Below are 12,614 nucleotides of genomic sequence, written 5' to 3'. Positions count from 1 at the left end.
GATCCCGATATTTCCCGATCCGATTGCTTTTTTTTGCTCCCGATTCAATTCCAATCATTCCCGCTAATTTTTTCCCGATCATATACATTTTGGCAATGCATTAAGAAAAAAATGAATAAAACTCGGACGAATATATACATTCAACATACAGTACATAAGTACTGTATTTGTTTATTATGTCAATAAATCCTCAAGACGGCATTTACATTATTAACATTCTTTCTGTGAGAGGGATCCACGGATAGAAAGACTTGTAACTAAATATTGCCATCTAGTGTATTTGTTGAGCTTTCAGTAAATGATACTGTAGCCATGCCCAAATGCATGATGGGAAGTGGAACCATGACTGTGCGCAGTGCTACCAATTGATATATCTTCTCTGCGTTGGGAAATAACATAAGGTGTTAAAAAAAAGACTGCTACCTTGCTTCCCCACATTGCTTCCCATGATATTTCTAATCGTAGGGAGAGGGATTGTAAGGCTTTAGCCAATTAAAAAAAGGCTCCAAAGGCTGCCAAAATTCACTCTACTCATTTTACGCTGCCTTTTATCTCTCTATATAGGTAAAACGGCGCCTTTACAGATTGAGTGCGACAATGCGTGAGTGGGTCGTGAAGCGCATGCATTAATTGCGTTAAATATTTTAACGTGATACATTTTTTTAAAAAATAATTCCCGCCGTTATCGGGATAAATTTGATAACCCTACCTTAAGCCTAAACTAAAGACTCTGGATGAGTGTAACATATTATGTTTGTAACGTTAAATACAATTAGAAAACGATTTGAAATAAATATATATATATATATAGATAGATATATATATATATATATATTTAAAAAAGGCATGGCCGATATTTTTTTGCCGATTCAGATACTTTGAAAATGACGTGATCGGACCCGACCGATCGGGACATCTCTAAATACGACTGTACCGGCCTCACCGAGACGCTAAGTCTCTGTCCTGGCTATACGGCGGGCTAAACTCCTAAAGACAATGCGGAAGACGTTGGTATAATATGCTGACTTTATTCAGCCGTCGTTATGACACCATCACTTGAACAGTGAAACTAAAAATAGAAATGAAACAAATCAATTTCGTCCCCAATAACAAACAGGTTGGGATCAACGTAAATCAGCGATGATTAGCTGCTAATATAATAATAACACAAATGGTTAGCATGCGTTCGCTAGCATTAGCACATCGTTCAAACCTCTACACAACTGGATTTAAGTGTCCGATCGCGAGTGGAAACACACAACAACAACACAAAAGATGATACATACAGGCGTTGCCTCTGTAGATATTTTACAAACATTAACAAAGAAGGTAGGCTCGTAACAGTGTTTCCCTCTCTCACTAACTCGCTCACTCGCTTGGATGCTGCACTTCTTCTTCGCGTGAGGAAGCGCAAGGGCACCCCCACTTGAGCGTGAAAGCACCATAAAAACTAAATGGCATGCATTTCAATATAATGGTAAATAGACTTTAACACATGGGTCCCCAAATTCCAGCCCGCGGGCCAGATACGGCCCACCCCCACATTTGGTCCGGCCCTCTAAACAATACCAGAGAGCATTTTGAATTTTTTAAATTTATTTTATTTTTTTTATTTACTCAATAGTGTTATTTATTTCCTGGCCTTTTTCTGTGAGGAACTCAGAGAGGGTTATTTGGTTATTATCTATTTAATTAATGGTGTTATTATTATTTATTATTATTATATTATATTTTTATTTTATTTACTTTTGTTCCGTGAAGAATCCAGAAAGGGTTTTTTGATTGTGGCTTTCTGAAAAACCAATAATTTTTTACATTTAGGCACTCCTGCAATCGTCACACTTTTTCTGTTACAAACTGACCCCGGCCCCTCATTAGAGAAGGGAAAAGTTATGCGGTCCTCACAGGAAAAAGTTTGGGGACCCCTGAGAGTTAACACATATTGACAAAGGCAGAACAACGACCGATATGCCAAAATATACCAATATTTTTTATTTCTTTTAGAAAAATGTTTCAGTAAAATGTTACACATTCTTGTGCATTTGCCACTTATTGCCACAATTAACATTGAGGCTTTGGGCCTCTTTTGACCACGTTGTGAGTTTGTAAGGTTGTGACTTCTGATTAAACAAACTCGATACCAATCAAAACGTTTGTTTTTCTTTTTCCCCAAATTAGAATCGATAAGAGAATCGATAAAGAATTGAATCGTTAAAGGGTATGACAACACCTGGGGAAATGCTAATATTCCATCATTTATCCATAAACGCATGCCTTTTGGATTCATATCATGCCACTTCGTGTAATTACACACATCGCAACACCAAGAAAATGATAGAAATTTGGATCGATTGTCAAGCTAAAAGGACCCGCCCACGAGATCCCGGAAATCTAGCATATTGTGTGTGTGACGTCACTACAAGGAAACAACCGGCTCAGTGCTTAGTACGGAATGGCGGCGATGATAGCGGACAATTTTGTTTCTAGTTGCAGCGACGAATCCAACGCAACGAACATTCTTTTAATGGTGACGAGGAGAGTTATGAACCTTTCTTTGGTGCTTTGGGTTCTCAATTTGAGCCCAAACGAAAGCCAATGCAGCCTAATGAAAGGATCATTGAGAGGAGCAATCACACTGATGAAACACCGGCAACATCGTGTGGGAAACACCGAATGGTTTGTTTTGCATTTCTTTTTGTGAAGCTGATACACCGTGACCGCAAAATAATGTAATGTATGGAATAATTATCATTTATAGTGCTATCATAGGTTTTCGCTCTGCAAACAGACACAAATATGAATGGGATTCGAGGATTTGTTCTATATATTTTACGAGCGATAATTTATACATGTGTCCAGTCCTATATCCAATGCGTGATATGTTTTTATTATAAAAGAGTACTCACTCTGGCCATTTCGAGCTTGGCTGCTCCGCTCCTTTGGTTAGCCTGGGGTGGTCTCAACAGAGCCAGTCGTCCTCTTTCTTGATATCGCAGGACATTTACAGTAGGTGGCTGCGCGTGTATGGGTAAATGGTGTTATACTTATATAGCGCTTTTCCACCTTTCAAGGCGCTCGGTGGCTGCTTTCATCAGCAATTTCTTAGCAAAACCCTAATTTCATTTGTCCATAGTTCGAATAGCTTTCAGGTGTAAAATGCGCACCACACAAAACCGTGCCGGAGACCGGGTATGCAAAATTAGCCCTCTTAGCACGGACGAACTTTACTCATTGTCTGCGTAGTCCAGCTCTTTTTCTCGCGTTCGGGAACTCATGGGTACGACATTGCGACAAATGGCTATTTGTAGACCACATAGCATGACAGGTTTGAACCAGTTTAGCGATTTTTTGATAAAACACGAACTCTCTCGTCGATAAACAACGATTACACCTGCCTCGACCTTTCATTTCCTTGTTATGACGTTTCCGGCCCATTCGGCTGTTTCCGAAATACTTTCGGAAATGCGATTTATTTTTTGTTAACTTTATTAATATTTGCTATCTTGCCACATAACGGTTCTATTGATATCTCACAGCCCCTTAGTGTTTTAATACCCTTTAAGCAATATCAATAATGGAATCGGAATCGTAAAAATCGTATCAATTCCCATCCCTACTCATTGATCGACATATTGAATGGTCAAGCACAGTCAAATCGAAATTGATCAAAACGTAAAACATTGAGGAATATTATCCTCTTTTAGATTCGCTGTTTTATTAACTGTTAAAATTGCTATGTATTTTTGATTGGTATCGGTCAAATGGAATCATACATATTGCACCTTTAAATGTGGTAAACAAAATAGTGAACGCTCACCTCTATTTGTCTGAGACTTTTAAACATCTCTTTTTATGTTTAGGTGTACCAGCTCCTCCAGTCCCAACAAGATGCCGCTCACTTAATTTCAAAGCAGCTGTGTTGGCAAGATACACTGGCACGACTGTACCTGCGTGGTGAAGGCTCAATGCCATCGCGAGGTGCCGACACCGTCAGCACCAGCAGCCTGGACTTGAACCAATCCATCGGAAGCAATAATAACCGCCTGGAATTGCCGCTACCCCGTAGAACAAGGGCGGGGAGTTCTGGCCGCTTGGACCGCCTAGAGGATGACTGGATGAGCATAGGTGACACTCGCTCTGTAGACAGCATGGAAAACAGCGATGTCATCTCACTACTGGATACGCCGTCATCTTCCGCTTCTGCTGAGCCACATATCCAAGTCAAGCCCTGGTCAGTTGGAAAATCCGGGGGCTTGACGCTCGATTTGTCTCACCTGCAAGCTTATGAAGGCTTGGACAGTGGCAGCCAGACACCTGGAAGTATGCCCAGCACGCCCTCTCCAATAGAGGCACCAAAGCCTTTTCCAGGGAACTCTGGAAGTTTAGATCAGACCGCTCCACAGACTGAGGACAGCTTCCTCTTCAGTGACAATCTCTCACTGGGGGAGTCGTTTAATAATACCGAGGTAAGATTCGATTGCTTTTCTTGAGAGCTTTTATTGTCTTGTAGAAATAAAAACTACTGTATTTTTTTGGAGTATAAACCACAGTGGAGAATAAGTCGCATTTTGGTAGGGTGTTAATATTATCAGAAAACAAAAGAAAATAACTATTTCTGATTGTTAGTTAATTGTTTCGCGACCTAAAAATGGTCCCAATCCTTTTTTGAGTAAATGTTTTCAAGATAAACTGAATTTATTTATTTATTTATTTATTTTTATAAATTTAAAAGATAATGTTTTAGAAATACATTTTAAATGAATTTTGCCTTGAGCATTTGTTTCCATTTTTCGTTTTTCAAAAAAAAAAAAAAAAAACATTTTAGATATTTAATATTTCTATTTTATGTTAAAAGTAGGGCTGTCAAAATTATCGCGTTAACAGACGGTAATTAATTTTTTTAATTAATCAGGTTAAAATATTTGACGCAATTAACGCACATGCCCCGCTCAGACAGACTAAAATGACAGTACAGTGTAATGTCCACTTGTTATTTGTTTTTTGGTGTAAGGCGCCCTCTGCTGGCGTTTGGGTCCAACTGATTTTATGGGTTAGTACCATGAGTGAGCATGGTGTAATTATTGACATCAACAATGGCGAGCTACTAGTTTATTTTTTGATAAAAAATTTTACAGCCCAAAATAACACTCTAAGGTTTTTCATAGTATTTAACTCATTGCCTGCCATTGACAACCATAGACGTCTCAATTCATTTAAAATAGAAGAACTGCTCATGTTCTTCTGCCATTGACAGCGCTAGTCTAGTGCCTTCAATGGCAGGCAATAAGTTAAATGATTGGTAAAAATAAAAATAAAAAAATCATAATTTGTGCATGAAAGGGTTAAAATGTCACAACTGATTGGAATCTGCTGTCGCTTTGTATGGCTAGCTTTGAAAGTACACCATGTGCACTGACTTCATGTTTGTATATTATATTATTAGTTGAAATTTTGTTTTTCCGTTTTTTTTAATCAAATGTATATGGCGGAAACACTCAGGTGACATGAAGTTCCGCTCTGAAACCCCCAAATTGGCCACATTTCAATATTGCGCTATATGCATGTGTGATACATCATTGGAAAGCTTAAAATCTCAATTTTCTGGGGGAAGAAACATTTTGAACAGGAGGGCATTTAAAAAAATAATAATAATGAATACATTTTAAAAGCAAAACCCTAACTGGAGGTGAGAACACACGAGAGCATAATTAAAGACGCCATGATTTTAACAAGATATTATAGCATACTTACCGTGTTTGGATCCAAAAACTCCATGTAGCATGTATCATCGAGTGTCAAGACACAGATGTGGTGAATGGCCACAGCCGGATTTTTGGGAGATTTTATGGGTGAAACATGGAAATATAACAAGGGTCGCGATGCAGAAATCGCAGACATCAAGCAGTGGTTGAGATGTTCTTTTTCATATATTTACCCTTTTAAACGTTTTTTTTTTTTTCAATTTTTCTTTGTTAGGATATATTATTTATCATCTAAAATATTGGGGAAAAAGCTAAAGTAACAATTAAGCGATAGTTATGTTATCGGTTATCCGTGACATTTTTACAAACGCTGTTTTTTTTTCATTGTGACGTAATTTGTTTAAAAGTTTAAAATATGCGAGTGAATTTTTTAAAAATTTTTAAGTAGTTTGTTTTAACTAAATATTAGACATCAATTAATGATTTTAAGCTAAAAATGACATTTTGAATAATACTAATAATAGTAATAATAATACAATTATTTACCCTCTGTTTATGGCTAGGTTGAAGCAAAAGCGGTTGCGCGACGTCTGTAAACTGGGGTTTCCAGGGTAAAAGGGACAAATTGAAAATAGTTCGGGGCCTTAATGCGCCATGAATCTGCTATGGCAGCATATAGACATATTGTTCTGTCAAACACAACAGTTCTTTTGGCTTAAAATACAGAAGTTTATTTTAGAAAGGGGTGCAAGAGCAGAAACTGCAATTTCAGTCTTGTCGTTTTTTTCCGCCATATATAAAAACTGAACATTTACTCTTTGATAAAAATAATAAATAGAAGACTGTTTTATTCATTTAATTTTTTAAATAATATAAATTAATTTTTAAAAAATGAAATACAAAATATATACCAGAATACAGTATTTGCTAAAAGAGGATTCGGACAATCTTTGGACAACAATCTATCAAAATCGTTAATTCAGTGGGGAAAAAAAGTTTGTTTTTGATTTTTTTTTTTTTTTTTTTTTAAATGAATAACTATTCCCTGATAAAGATAAGTCAGTTCACACGATTTTCTTTCATTGTGCCATACAAAATGATGTGGCGGGCCAGATTTGGCCCCCGAGCTTTGAGTTTGACACAAATCTTTATTCATTATTACCACTTTTGTACACCTGCAAAGTCTAGAAGTAGAGGGCACGCCCAGAGTGCCCTTCTCGCACCTGTCAGCCCGGAGGAAAAAAACACAAGTCACATGCTCGGCCGAATTATGAAAAACAAAAAAATACATATCCAAAACTACAGTACAGTATTCCTATGAGGGCGATTAATTGCAATTGTCATTGCCTCCTAGCGGGCTGAAGAGGAATTGTGCAGCATGTTGCAGGAGATAGTGCTATGGGTGATGTGGCGTGGAGTTGAAGGTTCAGACGATTCAGCGTGGCAGGAGCGTGGCCAAGTCTTTTCAGCTCTCACCAAACTTGGAACTGCCAACGAGCTCCTACTACCTGTGGACCAAATCAAACTCAGGTATAGCCTTTACCAGAATGTCAAAAGTACTGCATGTTCTATGAATCTGCTGATGCTGTTTATTTTTTATTTTTTCATAAATAACAGCATGCACCTTTAACTCTATCAGTGCCATTCACGGTGTTAGATGTCCAATCATGTGGATCGTTGCATCCTTCTGCTGATAATTGAAATGAGTTTATCACTAGTGGACATCTACAGTGCCCTCCATAATTATTGGCACCCCTGGTTAAGATGTGTTTTTTAGCTTCTAATAATTTTTTTTAATTCAAATAATATGGGACCTTAATGGAAAAAAAAGAGAAAAATCCAACCTTCAATACAAGTGCATTTATTCAGTGGGAAAAAAATCCCACATAAAGAAATAATTATTTGACATCAAATAATGTCTGTCACAATTATTAGCACCCCTGGTGTTAATACTTTGTACAACCCCCTTTTGCCAACAAAACAGCACCTAATCTTCTCTTATAATGTTTCAAAATCTTGATTTTGTGTCTGGTGAACCATTTCTGTGTAGATTTGGCCATATGTTTAGGGTCATTGTCTTGCTGAAAGACCCAGTGACGACCCATCTTCAGCTTTCGGGCAGAGGGCAACAGATTTTGATTTAAAATGTCCTGGTATTTCAAAGCATTCATGATGCCATCAGAGGTTGCGCTAGATATTTTTGTATTCTGTCATTTTGACTGACAGGGTCATAAAAATCCGGTCATAATCTATTTTTACCCGTCACTTAAATTTTTTAAATGATAATGATGACATATTCAATAGTATTTAGTTTTCATTCATTTTTAATTAATATTGTAACGCTTAATTGGCGGCGAAAAATTAGACCCGGAAGTCGTATTTTTCTCCCTCTTTTTACTCTGCTTACTGCCAACAACACCAACAAAACAACAACTCCGCCCCCAAAGAAGGCAGGCAACTATATAGACCCCAATCACCAACGTCACACAATGATCTTAATTGTGGTTGTCAGCCCAAAATCTTCTAAATATATATTAAATGCATCTTACCAGATATAAAATGACTACTACATAGTCTGTGGTGATCGTTTGGTGCCCAGATTTCTTGTCGAATTACAGCAGTCCATCTCGCTCTCCTCTTCGGGTCTCTCAGAATACGGTAGAACTTCAAGTCTCTCCGTCTATCTTCTCTGTTACTGCAACCAACCGCCACACACGCCTTCACCATTTTGATTATTAATGTTAACGAGCAGGAAAACACGCCGTAATAGGAGGCATGTACGTAGCGGTAATGTGTAAACACGACTAGCTGACACACAATATGGCAGCTCCAGTCAGGGGGGCGGAGTTGTGACGTCATGTGATTGGGGTCTATACACAGGCGGCAACCTAGTCCACCAATTGGATGACGCGCTGGCACACCGGGTGCACCAATAAGAACCTCGCGTTGATGTGTCAATCACGGTGCCGCCGCCAGACCCCGGTGACGCTACAATAGTCTGACAGAATAGCCAACGACGTCATGCATTAAGAGAGACAATAGCTAATTAATATGCTCACTCGCCACCCTGTGGTCTGGGGTGTGAATTGCAACCTGTCAAAATGAGGGACGGACTTCAGTTTTTCCGTCACCGTTTTAAAAAACCGGTCAACGACGGAAAATATTCGGTTAACGCGACCCCTGGATGCCATGCACCCTAACAAGGTTCCCAGGGCCTTTGGAAGTGAAACAGCCCCACAGCATCACTGACCCACCCCCATACTTCACAGTGGGTATGAGGTGCTTTTCAGCATGTGCGGATCTTTCGTGGCACGCCAGACCCACTTAGAGTGTTTGTTGCCAAAAAGCTCAATCTTGGTCTCATCGGACCAAAGCACACGGTCCCAGGCTTCAACTGGGACTTTTGCTATGTAAGTTAGCCAATTGTTCTTTTGTTGTACATGGATCCTCATTTGAGGCTCAGCTCAGGTATTTTAATTTTTCATGTTCCTCATCCGATTACTCGATTATTCGAACTAACTAGTCCATCGATTAATCGACTACTAAAATATTCGGTAGCTGCAGCCCTACTGTAGAGAGATCTGTAAATGGCAGTTTGGAGAAGGCTCCCTTCAAATCTGAGACCTGGAGCAGTTGGCCAAAGAAGAATGGTCTAAAATTCCAGCAAAGCATTATAAGAATCGCATTGATGGATCCCGGAAGCGGTTGTTCGCAGTTATTTCGTCTGAAGGTTGTGCTACCAAGTTTTTTGATTGCAAGCAAAATAAATGAAGATTTTACAACCAAAGCATTTGTAATTGCAATCATTTTCTAGGAGAAATTGAGAATTATCTGACAGAATTGCTGGGGTGCCAATTAGGCCTGTCGCGATAACAAATTTTAGTGGGTGATAAATAATCTCATAAATTATTGCGATATGCGATATTATTGCGCCCCCCACCCACCAAAAAAAATAAATAAATTTGCGTTTGTTTGTTGTCATCATCATCGGTATCATTGACAGTTGCAAGATGTGATATGAGCAACCCGAAAAAAACGAAAATAAGACAAGGGCTTACGAGAGAAGCATATGCTTATCAAGTCCCGTCCCCTTTTAACGGATTTACAATAACACAGTGAGAATACAGTATATATTAATAGATCAAGTACACCCATTTAAACGCAATAAATGTTTACTTTTAAATTTAAAAATAACTTTTTAAGAAATCACAACTAAAAACAATAGACCATGCCTCTTTCAAGTAAAAGACAACATTATTAATACCGCACAGAAACACATAATAAATGTCTTTTTTCAAGAAAAAAAAAATGCACTTAATAACTGAAGCATTTAGGCACATAGCCAGGGCCGGCCCAGGCCATTTGGGGGCCCTAAGCAAAATAATGCAAAGGGGCCCATATTTTTGGCCCATCATTTCGTCACAGTGTATTATGAAACCCATACATGCAATCCAACCCGTACATCCTTATTTTGTATATTAATCAGATATTGTTGCACTGCATACTTCAAACTTCAAAGAAGAACTTCAAAGAAGTTAAGGAATAACTTATTTTTTTTAAGCTTGTAATCAAGTATCAAAACTCACAAAAGTCAAATAAAGCAAACTGTAGAAAACAAAACAGAATATAAATTAAACAACTGCCAAATTGGGGGCCCCCTAGTGGTCAGGGGCCCTAAGCAGCTGCATAGTCTGCGTATAGGCTGCAACTTTGAAAGTTGCAGTAACAGTAATTGCACTTCAACAACAACAGAGAAAAACAGACTAATTAAGTAGCAGTAACAAAAATTTGGCTCCCAAAGGTATCAAATATCATTTAACAGAGGTAAAACTGTCTCATTTCTTCAGCAATGTAGCGGACTTCACTTTCCGTGAGGGAACGCTATTTTGCGCGGTGTCGTCTATTTCTCACATCAAGCTAATTGTCAATTAACGTGACGAGGAGGCTCCGCTTGTTGCTATGCAGTTTTCTTACTAAGCAGTGAAAACTAGAGAGGTTGATAGTGTTTCAAATGAGCATGTAGATTTATTCTGTTGGCCATCTTTGTTGAAACAACCTCCAAAAACATTTTGCAGACTGGTTCGTCCTCTTCCTCATTCCACTCGCTCATTGCTGTGCGCCGACAGTGCACTCGGCCCTTCCTCAATCCATTAAATGACGGTCACTCAAACTCAAATGTATAAAACGAACATACCCAGAAGTCAATAAAACAGAGTGGCACAAGGAAGCTGAACTTTAAACAGCGCCGTCAAGCACGTCTGTCACACATCTGCCGCAAGCGCGTGCGTCACGCGCGCACGCACGTGACAAACGCGCGCACGTGCACGCGAAGCGATAAATCGCCTCAGGAAAATTACCGTCTTCATTTTTATATACCGCGCGATAAATGGAATTATTGCATATTGCGACAGGCTTAGTGCCAATACTTTTTGCCAGCAGTGTATGTGTTATTTGTGTCCTCTCTTTGGAAATGAAAATATCTTCACCCTAGAGTAAAGTAAAGCCAGTATGGGTAGTCATTTGTTTTGATGCTTCTGCGCATGCGGGTCAGTTTGCTCTGCATGTGTTGGTTGCGAGTTAGTGCGCATGTGTAATACTTGAACAGGCTCAATGGAAAAAGGCAGTCTGAACAGGCACACCAAAAAAACAGATATGACTAAGAATCGGAATTGTGCATAAAAGATAGCCAAAATCAAAGTAACCCATGTTCATTGCTCCCCTCCCAGTCAAAAAGAATTGAACATCTTGCACCATCAATGGCAGCCAATGAGTTAACAGAGACACTATTCTAGTGGAAAATTTTGGTAGCAACTGGTTGGTTCTTTTATTTTTTATGCAATGACACCTTTTCAGAATGATATTTTGATTCTTGCTAATGTTTTGGGTAGGGGTGTAATGGTACACAAAAATCTCGGTTCGGTACGTACCTCGGTTTTAAGGTCATGGTTCTGTTCATTTTCGGTACAGAAAGAAAACAAAATGCAAAATTTAAATGTGCTAGTTGTTTATTACACACCTTTGTGCTTTCAACAATAGGAACATTAGGCTATACAAAGCTAGAATTCTGCTCAAAAAGTAGCGGGTATTTAAAGATAATCCAACAAAGGCCTCGCGTATTGGTCAGCAAGAAGAAAAAAGTCCTGTGCTAAAGAGAAAAGCAATCCCAATGACAAAGATTTGAACATGTATTTTACAAATGAAATGCCTCAATGAATCATTTTTTTTTCTTATGAACAGTTTTCAAAAGCTTTATTGGTGGATTTTCTCAAGTTAAAGCGCCACACAGAAATTAATAAATTAAATTGTGTAAGCAAAATCTGTGTATTAATCGTATTATTTAATTACAGGTGTTTTAGCTCATTTCAATTCATTTTGTTTAAATGGGCTATTATTTATTTTGTTATGTGTTTATATTTTACAAATGTGATGCAGTATTCATTTATATTGTATATTTTATGTTGTATAACTTTAGTTCCTATGTGAATTTTAGTTCCTACTTGTTTTGTTGTGGTGGGAGGGTTTTGTATTGAACACGGGGCCGTGTTGGTTATTATTATAGCAGAGAAGACAGCAGTAAGTCAACAAAGACAAGTCAAATGTGCCCCGATCTACCACTCAAGAGATCTGATGGACTCAAAAAGTGGGTTACGATTGCATATTAGTTTGAAAATCGACCGGATCCACAATATTTTTACACGAGTGACTTCCGGTCTGCCCGATCCTAGCTACCGGTAGTAGTATTGACGCAGGAGGGTCGCGTCTCGTGTCAAATAATAAAGTCTGCCGTTCATTTCGCGTGCGTCGCGTTGAGCCGCTTCTGGGACGCGTCTAACACGCAGCCGCGCTGCAACTGGTGTGCACTGGCTGATTGACTATAAGGCCGCGTTTCACTGTGTTCTCGCGGCGGCCACG

General features: G+C 38.7%; 1 protein-coding gene across 3 annotated transcripts in view; it reads left to right on the top strand.

Annotated features, from left to right (window-relative positions):
- nbeal1 (neurobeachin-like 1) overlaps positions 1–12,614 on the top strand; it is a 132,472-nt gene that overhangs the window by 83,236 nt on the left and 36,622 nt on the right. For all 3 annotated transcript variants that reach the window (XM_057818755.1, XM_057818747.1, XM_057818738.1), the window contains 2 exons: positions 3,861–4,466; positions 7,057–7,232. In XM_057818755.1, the coding sequence (XP_057674738.1) occupies positions 3,861–4,466; positions 7,057–7,232 (782 nt within the window). The remainder of the gene's footprint in view (positions 1–3,860; positions 4,467–7,056; positions 7,233–12,614) is intronic.

This window comes from Corythoichthys intestinalis, chromosome 2 (assembly GCF_030265065.1).
Source record: "Corythoichthys intestinalis isolate RoL2023-P3 chromosome 2, ASM3026506v1, whole genome shotgun sequence".
In the NCBI taxonomy this organism is placed as follows: domain Eukaryota; kingdom Metazoa; phylum Chordata; class Actinopteri; order Syngnathiformes; family Syngnathidae; genus Corythoichthys; species Corythoichthys intestinalis.
Note: the sequence above shows the minus strand (reverse complement) of the source record. Positions and strands in the feature narration are given on the sequence as shown.